Genomic DNA, 10,183 nt, shown 5'->3' with positions numbered 1-10,183 from the left:
TCGTTCACTGCGTCCCCCGAGGTCCAGAAGCTATACTTGGTCCGAGTCCATCATTTTTCCGTGTCTGATCTCTGATGCATTGTTCATTCTTTCAGGGTTTCGATACGAGCGGCTCCTGAGCCTCGTTTGTAATCATGTCAGCCACGCTTCCTCTTTGTTTTCTAATCGCGGAAAACTTTACCCCGATTTTACCCATGTACAGATTGAGTGAACACCGTATAATTCACGGAATACCTGGAGCAAAGTCAATTAAAATTCAACTTCTTCATTTTTGTCAAATTAATTAACTTGTTCCTGGAAAAATGTCATCCTTCGTTGTTACTGATAATAGTATTTTGTATACACAAGGCATTAGGCATACTTTGCCTATATTATTTTTTTTGTACATATACATGATATTGGCATACGAGAGCTCTCTAAATTTACCTAACAAAACTGAGTGAAATCCTGATTGGCTAACACCCAACGTTTACAAAACAAAGATCAACCATTTGTTGGACTGAACTAGAAAAATAGGCGCTTCAATCGTTTTTATTTCTCGTCCAATATCTGATATTTATATTCATATTGGGACCTTAATTATATTAATTCAAATTTACACCAGATAAAACACGTTTAACGAGGAAGTGCTCCCTACCATAATTTGTATATATGACCTCGAACTCCTGACTAAGATTAAGAAAGGAAGATTCTATTCAACACACCACAGCCCTTACTAGTACAAACCACAATTATACATATCTAATACATAAATTATGCATATATTTTATCTCACCGCCTATTTTAAATTTAAGCAATTGGGTGGATGGCCATTTGAGTTAATTATGTTTTTTTTTTTAAGTTTTATTGGCACTTTGTTTAGGTTGGTACATTGTTTTTCGTTTACCAATCAAAATATCAAATAAAATAAAATAATAATAACTTACATTCTTAGAAAACACTTTTCAGCCACAAAAAAAAAAAAAAAAACCGTCGAAAATATTTTTTATTCATACAAACCACAACCTTCATAATTTTGGCGGTTATTTAGTGAAAATCGAATAATTTCTTAGTTAGTCGCTATCATCATAGGTGTAAACATCAATGTATTTTTTATGCTCGCGAGAAGAGGCGCAGATTGAAAAAGAGTCTCTTTGTTGGCTAAATTATAAACCACTAAATTCAGACAGTGTAGTACCTGTACAACTTAAAGCATTTCTACCAACAACCAGATTGTGACAATCATTTTGAACTCAACGTACACGTGTCTCTTTTTCTCAATTTATATATGTGGCCGATTTCTTAAGGACCCTCCCAAATTGAAACATTTCACCTATAACATCATCATCTATTCATAACTTATCTAATCTAATTTATACAATTTACATCATTAAGGAGCAATTTGTATAGTATTGGTTTTTACATCATAAGTATATATCATCGGGGAAATTATATTTGTCCGCTCGGTCAAAAATATTTGCAATCCCTAATCGGCATACGTAATACTATTTTTATGGTGGGACGATCATTTAAGTTAATTTTTTTTTGGTATATTAATACTTTTCCGTAATATTTTATTTGTACCGTCTCAATTCCTTTTTACAGCTCCAGATATTCCTTTCCATATGTAAAATAAAATAAAAAACAAGAAGATTTTTAAAAAAAATAGATAAAAAGATGTAGGTTCTTATTGGACAGACAACCGAACTCATCACTTTATTAGTAAATGAAGAACTAACTTAAATGTCCGTCTACCCAAGCGATTAAATTAAAAATATTCGACGTATTATATATGTATATTGTATAATTTGAGTTTAATTATGTATAATCTGTGTATACATACTTGAAAAATCAAAAAATAGATTCAGCCAGTTATTTGTGTAATTCTATTTTAAATTTATGAGTTCATAATTCAATATTTTGAATAATTCCAGTGAATTTTATACAATGGAATGGCGAATTCTCCTTCCATGGAAATAAAATACAGAAATATACGATGGGCAGATCTATGTCAGATCCATGGAATGGCGAATTCTCCTTTCTTGCATGAAAGGATATAGAAAATAAGTAGGAGGAATCAGAATATTTAAATGTGGAAAAAATAAAATATTTAAAAAGTAAATCGCTTTATCTGTTTTCATCTAGAAGTGCTTCTTTTTTTTTTGTAATAATTTCGCTTCTTTTTTGTTTTTTTTGGTTGCTCTTGAGATACCGCCAATGTTAAATGTATACAAAGTATTCTCTAATATACGGCTTAAAACGTTGATTCCATTTTGGGATAATCTCTCAAAATGAATGTTGAATAGTATCAGGTTCTCCTGATTTCCTTTTCAGTAGTGGTAGACGTAGAAAGTATTGTATTTGTAGCAACAGTTGCAGACGCTTTAAATATTTTTTTTTAAAATGCAGATGCTTTTGCCACTACATTCACTTTTCTTAATTATTTTGCTTCCATTCACCAAACATACTTTAACGCCAATAATTTTAGTGTTGTCATAGCTTCATGAAGAGGCGAAGCTATGCTGGTCCAAGGGTGGCCAACTGAACACCCTTCGCCGAAAAATTATACTACCTACAAGGTAAAATATTATTTGTTATTGATTAAAATAGATTTTGAACACCCTTGCATAACCCACTGGCAAAGAGTGTTCAAACTCTGAACACACTTACTGAATTTTCTGTCTTCGCCACTGGCTTGATTGCCTACTTTCTCAAAGAGCTTTTCTATTGATTGCTTCAAATCCCTTTACAATCAAATGACACAATTTCCATGACGAATGGATTGATTTTTTTTTATATTTTTTATTTTCCTCCTATCACACTCGAGATAAATTTGTGGTCGCACAACTTATGGTAATTTGTCATTAAAGTTATCTATCTTATTTTCCTCTCAAAAGTCATCTTAGCAAGATTTTGTATTTTTCGGTGATAATTATTGACATGACAGGCTCAATTTTAGGAGAAAAGATTTACAAACACTTAGTATATACCAGCGCTCTTTCTCCTTTCTGCAAGGTATTCAAGTTGCTTCTTTCTTGGGCTGCAGATCTACCAATTTGTCCAAGTACTCAGGTAGCTAATCTGTCATAAAAATTTTGGCATTAATGAAGCTGTCTCCTATTCTGAGAATGAAGCCTAGCCCAAAAATTAAGACCACTATATCTCTTAAAGTACTAAAACACCCCCAACAAGTTGAGGCGAATCTAGGGATGTATCGTTCAGTGATTTTAATTGAACATTTTGCTTTCGACTGGAACTATATATGCATACAACAACAAAAAAATTAAATAATTTAATGTTTATCCGGTACTCACTGACTCTAGATCATAGATTCACCTTTGCGGCTGCAAGTGTGTTAATTTTATGTTTCTGGTACATTTTTTAAGGAAATGAGACTTATCATTTTTTGAAGAAATGAGAATTATCACCTCAGACAACCGACAGATAAAAAAATCATTTACAGTAAATCAGAGAAATTATAACATCTATACTAAAAGAAAATTCAAATGACTAAGGCATTTTTCTAAAAAGGGTGAGAATACAAGTCCAACAAAGGCGTTGCCTTGTCCTTTAAACCTTTCTGGCCCAACCTAGCAATCTTCAAATCAAATTTATTACAAGTGCGTGCTTTTGTTGATTTCCATTAGAACTGTTTATTGCAGAACTCCTTTACTCGTAATATCGAGAAACTTATGTTCAGATGTCAAGTAGAACAGGTGTCTTTTTATACTTTCCGTCAGACTGATTTGTGTTTGGACGTAAAATACAAGTCGAAGAAGCCTATCATTTCCTTTGTACAAAATGATGTTTTCATGCCAATATGCATTGAGGATTGAAATATAAGATATTACTACAAACAAACTAGTATACAGGAGAAACATGTAATCAATCATATACAAGAAGGCCAAGCATTACTACATACTAAATACAATTACTTATCTTCTGCCGTAAAATCTGGTTCAGCTGGTTTCTGAAGCAAAATGGGTGATATCCTGTCTACCATCCTTGCTTTCTTTGAAGTATTGCGCCGCAAAGCACGAAGTGCATTAGCAGCAAATCGCGATGCATAGATAGTAGCACCCAAACTTGGCGAGCTACCACTTCCCCTCGCTAATGCATCTTGCAATCTGCTTTCTTCTTCGCGAAGAGACTCCTCTAGCTTCTTCCTACAATGACGGCGCCATGCTGCTTGTATGAAGCAGGCCGCCCAGGTTCTCCATTGCTGCGAGTAAAACCTAAAAGTATGGCGGAGTTGCTTGCTATGAAGTCTTCGAAACTGAGAGGCTACAAACTTCAAATCATCGGCCACTAGAGCAAATGCTTCAACTTCTGAGAGCGCTTGGACAGTTCGGGTTGAAATTGGGAGGTTATTTGATAGATGAGGATCCAGAGCCCAAGTAAGAAGCTCTTCTCCACAAAAATCACCAGCTTTTAGATAATCAGAGTTAAAAAAGCCTGTTCTCCCTCCATTAGTGGTTACGGTCAATAGTTTGCCCCGCATTATAAAAAGCATCTCATCAACTGGATCACCTTCACGCACAATGAAGCTGTTCTCCGTGTAGAGGACTGGCCTGAGACGGTCACATAGTGCATCCAGGAGTTGCTCATCCATTTTTTCAAACATTGGAACCTTCAAATATTCATATATTTATCAAAATCGAATACTACTATTTAGCAGATTAATACGATTAGTTCGAATTTAAAAAAAACTTTTAATCTAACTAGTATCATAAAGCAAGGTCATTTAGGTGCGATGACATACATACAAAAAAAAAATTATTGAGTTGCAAAGCAGGAATAACAGAACTTACCCTCATCAGCAAAGCCAAACAAAGATGGCGCTTTATATCTCTTCTGAGGTCTTTGGGCAGGTTGTGGATCAGATTCTCTTCATCAACACCCCTAGTTTCTTGCCACTTGTATTGCTCATAGCGCCTGATTCGCTCCCTGAGGTGCTCGGGGAGTAAGCGGTGAGACATCCACTGCTCTGCATCTCGTCTTTTCACCCTCATCTCCTCTAGTCTTATTGTTGTCGACTGCAGATATGTCTGTCACACCACAAGTACTTCAGTTAAATAGGGCCAAGTGAGCACTGGCAATTATGACCACTGAAGTCAAAACAACATCCTATTATTTACCCTGTCTGTAAAGCCCTACCACCCCTGTCTATTAGATGCAACTGACTTCACAACGAAGCTGTTACAAAAGAACATTTTGGATATAGAAGCCCCACAAAACATTTACACAACCTCTAAAAGTTGTTTTAACCACATAAGGCACATCAACAATAATCCTAAGTTGACAATCTAATGGATATAACGAGAATTCTATAATAAACATGTCGCAGCTATATTGGAAAACAATTACTTTGGCGTGTCTTTTAGTGTAGACAACAATTTTTGAATTGCCTGAACTTTGAAATAGACCGGAAAGTGAATCTACCTGCATATTTCCAATGAGAAAGGAAAATAGCACCAAGCCAGCAATGGAAATGAAAACCGCAAAGCATATTTCCCAGACATAGGTACTTGTTTGTAGGTTTTGACCGAGGGAACTGCAACATCAAGGAGTAAAGTATCAGTTTGAATGAATAAGAGAAGCTAGTATGAAACTGACAAAGACAAGGTCGTTGTTTATTAATAGATCTCCATCCTAAGTGCCAATCTTTGGGATTAAATCTAGTTCTTAAAGATCCTTTCAACCTCATTGTATTCAAAAGAAGATGCTTTCACTAAAATAAATTCCCCACATTTCGATTTCACAGATGCTATAAAATAACTTGTTACAACAAAAAAAGAAAAATTTATGGCCGGACTTTATGGACAGATTGAGATATATCTCGCATGACAAGTATCCATCTCCTACCCTCCCCCTCACCTGGGCATATCAATTTTAGAGATCGATACATTCTTTTGAAAAGGGACAACCCCAATGTTCTAGCATCATGGGAAGTGCACTATGCTAAGCCGCAGATCACAAATATAAGCCACAAGCTATGAAAAAGAGTCTCTTACTCTTCCTGCCTCAGTTTACAATACATGGTTAGAGAACAGCGATATAATACATATGTATGAGGTTAGACAGAGTGATAGGTACAAAAATATCAACAGCAAACATGCAGTTGAATATGCAAAACTCAAGCAAATATAGCAAGCATACCTCAAGTTCTGCAGACCCCACCAGAAACAATAAAAGAACTTCTGCGGAAAATCCATTGATTCCACAACACCAGACTGGAGGGCGTCAAGGAATATCCCAAAATCAAAAACCGTTGCGTTTGGTGTCTCTATAGGACATGAACTATTTAGCAATGTTTTAAATCCTGTATGATCATCATCACAGTACAATGAAGCATGATGACACGCAGATGAATTTCCACATGCTCGTTGCCAACAAGTAGATTCACGTTCTATAGAAAACAGGTACCAAAACGCTCCAAGTACCTAAAGGCAGAGAATAACTTGTTATCAATGTTTCAGCAATGATAGTGTACGGATAATGGACTATAAGATTATGACTTACCTACCTGCTATATTATTGAATATCTGTAGTAATCATATGTTTACATGTCAGTGAAAACTTAAGATGAGTGAAAATCCACAAATTTTATTCCTATACCACCAATTGGGACCAAAAATAAAATCAAGGCTTAAAAAGACACCTTTTAATACAACCATCCCACTTTTTTTTCATAACGGTTATGTCTTGGCCAGCTTGCGCGCACCTAAACTATTCCACCGGGTACCTACTACCTCCCACTAGCAAAGGTACAGTAAATTTGCTCACCAAGACAAATGGAAAGAAATCACACGGTAACATTTTGACTATGTTGGATTTGAACCCTAGTCCCTAAAGTTTGCACCCACTTCTTTGACCACAGGTCAGACCTTAGGTGCAATCCCAAAAGTAATTTTTTAACACATTAAAAAACTATCTGAGTGCATAGTATGATAGCCTTTTATAACCAAGCTTACTAGTTATCACAAACTTACATGACTGGCAAGCATATAAAGAAAGAGATTGAACGCAGCTCCAGCCCATGCTGTTTCGGTGAGTATGCCGGAAGTTCTAGTGACTTCCTTATATAAAGGATAAACTCGAAGGAGCCTCGGAATATATTGGAAGAAGACAACAAATTTCAGCAAATTCTTCGTGTTCAAAGATCTAGCACCCCGCAATCTAGGAATTACAACTAAAATTACAACCTGAAAAGACAGAAAAACGACATGAGTTAAAACAATAAATCTAGAATTTGTATTTGCATAGAAATTAGATAGCATGATTATGGTTAGCAACCTAGTTGCTGTACAATCTCTTCAGAGCTGAGAGTCTAGCTTAACAACATACTAAAAAATCCTTAATATCATGAAGCGCATGAAAAAACAGAAGTTTAGAAAATAATTTAATGCCAAAAAAGTCTGCATATCATGAAAATCTACATTCTCCATGATAGACAGATACATTGTTTGAAGCAGCATAAATCTTGCACACAGACCAACCATGTGCTATCCAATAAATAAGAATAGTTTTTAAATCAACACTTCAATAATATTTTTAAAAGAAAGACCAAAGGTGCTGAAGAAGGCAATGACAAACAAAGCAAGAAGGTTGAGTGAGCCTAAATAGACCGACATTGAGGACATGACCTTCCAATTAAGCAATGTATCGCCATGACTAATGGTCAATCAGGACAGCAGATATTGTTGATTAAGCAACACAGTTTGTTGTACTAGATTTTTGAGACTGACCATCAATAGTACAGGCCTTCTATGCTACACCTTAAGTTGATATTATCAACCAAAAAAAAAAGGAATAAGAGAAGTCACTCTAACCTGTGGTAGAGGAAGAACTGCAAGAATATCTATAAAGAAGTAAGAGGACAAGTATCTCTTTGCTATTTCCCAAGCATCTTCGACCAAAACTCCTCTTCCAAATACACGTGACGAAGGGGCGATGAAACCAGTACGAAATTGAAGCACAATATGGAGAAGGTAAAAGATATCAGTGATGGAACGCAAAACACTAGCTGTGACCTCCATTTTTCTATCCAAATGCAGGCATTTGTTGTCATTATCAATCACTGGAATGTAAAAAAACAAAGGATCCAAGGAGACTGCAATCACACAGGATAACACAAATATTTTGTTCCACTTCTGAAGAAAAGGTCCTTGAGGATCAAGCATCTTTTTTTCTGATCCCAAACTTTTGGCCAGAAGGCAACTTAAACAAGAATTTAAGGCTTGTAGTATGCTTTTGATCCTTGTAGAACCACATTCCAGGACTTTGTGTAATTCATTAGAGATCATTCCAACTTTGCGCCAGCGTGCTCTATCATTATATGGAAAATTCCCATCTGAGCTTCTCTCTGAGTTCCAATCCTGAAACCTGCATGGCAATCAATTAAAGTGCAGAAACAAGCTTAGAGTTTTCCCGGAAACAGCCTCTCTACCCTTCCCAGACCCTACTAATGGGATTCTACTGGGCTGATGTTGTTGTTGTAAACAAGCTTAGAGTCAGACATCACAGCAAATTGATCCACGATTAATAGTACCTCATTACAAGAAATAATGAAATGATGCATGATTAATTCGCAGCAAGCAGGTTAAAGTTTGTGTTACATGGTTAAATGTATCAAAATAAAGTCATCCCACATAAAACCAAAATAGTGGTCGGATACCCGGCTTCTTTTTTTTCCTTACAATTCCACAATTAGTTTGCTTTCCAGTCCCTCTAACCTGTTCATTTGTTCGATTTTCTCCTCTATGTCAAATGCTTAACAAGTGAGACTAGTTCAATACGCTTCAGCATATAAAATAAGTTAATACACAAAATGGTTTGCCCAGGTTCATAGCAACTGACCTCACAAACTTCTCTTGCCGGTGATTCATAACTCAAGGCAACGCATCAAACTGTTCAAAGAGGCAGTCAACTTCCAAAATCCTTCGAGGGACAACAGGTTTCTTCATAAAACTGCCTTGAGTAATACAACCAGGACCCTACATACCGTTCCCCGAAAATGTTATTACACAAGTTTATGGGATATTATGTTGATTCTCTCATATTATAACAGTAAAACAAGAAACCCAGCTATAGATTTCCTCCGAAAATGGATGACTGAAATACTTTTGAGATGTTGTCACATGCAAACATTTCGCCAAAAAAATCATAAAATTTAGAATAGGAACTGAACTTGCTTAGTAAGTTATAACATGGTCGTGTCATGAGAGAGGACTGAGGAGGATGCCACATAGCTCAAAAGGAAATGTTTATACATAACATAACTAGAGCAATATAACAGTAACCTAAATTGAGCTCGAGTTCAAAGTCATTGAACTTCCAACAAGGTCAACTAATCTAATAAGGCAATTTCTTTACTTCTCAATGTTAATGCCAGATAATTCAACAGGGAATGTTTACACGTAAAATCATTATTATAAATTGTAATAAAACAATAGAAAAAGAAAGAGCCCCCCACCCCCCCCAAAAAAAAAAGTCACTGAAATAATGTTCAAAATGAACTCTACCATCAAGAAATTACTAGAATGATCAAAGTCTATACACAAGCTAACTACTTTGACCATAACAACCACTAATTTCCAATCACAAGGCAATAAACACTGAAGTTAAAAAAATTAAAAATTGGCCAAATTTCAACCATCCAAATGAAACACCTACTAAATTCAACTACAAAGATATTAAGAAGGAAAAAAATGAAATGATTAAAAATCCAAGCAAGAGAACTGAGACATACCAAAATCAAATGTTCCGGAGAAAACTATGACGCCACTCTGTAATAACAAGAAACAACTAAGCTTTCAGAGATGAAGCCGATAGAGGACGAAGAGGAAGACGATTATTGACTAAAAGGAAGTTTCGCGGAGATTTCTTAGGGTTGATTTTGAAAATTTTCTAAAAGATAGTATTATGAAGCAACTTGTCTTATTTGGTTTTTATACTCTCGGAAAGGACATATAGAGAAACCAACTAGTATATATCGCCCCAATTGGGTCCTATAGTATTTTATTTTCTCGTGTTCCACTCCTGGATTTTCGAACCGGTGTCATCTGTTTCCGGTTCCTCGTTATAACGGTGCTTATTTTCGAAACTAACGGCGACGGCGCGCTTGCTTGTGTTTTTTCTTCTTCTTCTTCTTCTTAATTTTTTTGTTTGTGTTGGTTCAATTATTATTCGTTTTGTTGTTTAC

General features: G+C 35.6%; 1 protein-coding gene across 1 annotated transcript; it reads right to left on the bottom strand.

Annotated features, from left to right (window-relative positions):
• Nucleotides 1-3,765: 3,765 nt before the first annotated feature.
• LOC107800923 (cyclic nucleotide-gated ion channel 1-like) lies at nt 3,766-9,975 on the bottom strand. Its single transcript, XM_075255513.1, has 8 exons — nt 9,731-9,975; nt 8,839-8,975; nt 7,812-8,364; nt 6,972-7,184; nt 6,139-6,422; nt 5,422-5,533; nt 4,791-5,027; nt 3,766-4,609 (listed from the first exon to the last, which is right to left on the bottom strand). The coding sequence occupies exons 2-8, from the start codon at nt 8,865-8,867 to the stop codon at nt 3,911-3,913; spliced, it is 2,127 nt and encodes a 708-aa protein (XP_075111614.1). The 5' UTR covers nt 8,868-8,975; nt 9,731-9,975; the 3' UTR covers nt 3,766-3,910.
• Nucleotides 9,976-10,183: the final 208 nt, after the last annotated feature.

Source organism: Nicotiana tabacum, chromosome 6 (genome assembly GCF_000715075.1).
Source record: "Nicotiana tabacum cultivar K326 chromosome 6, ASM71507v2, whole genome shotgun sequence".
NCBI lineage: Eukaryota > Viridiplantae > Streptophyta > Magnoliopsida > Solanales > Solanaceae > Nicotiana > Nicotiana tabacum.
The sequence above is the reverse complement of the archived record's forward strand: the minus strand, read 5'-3'. Positions and strand labels throughout refer to the sequence as shown.

Excerpts from the sequence above, each read along its gene's own strand:
- LOC107800923 (XM_075255513.1), bottom strand. The coding sequence starts at position 8,867 with ATGAATCACCGGCAAGAGAAGTTTGTGAG. Across the intron at positions 5,028-5,421 it reads TTCTCATTGGAAATATGCAG|ACATATCTGCAGTCGACAAC; the intron begins GTAGATTCACTT and ends GTGGTGTGACAG. Across the intron at positions 4,610-4,790 it reads GTTTGGCTTTGCTGATGAGG|GTTCCAATGTTTGAAAAAAT; the intron begins GTAAGTTCTGTT and ends GAATATTTGAAG.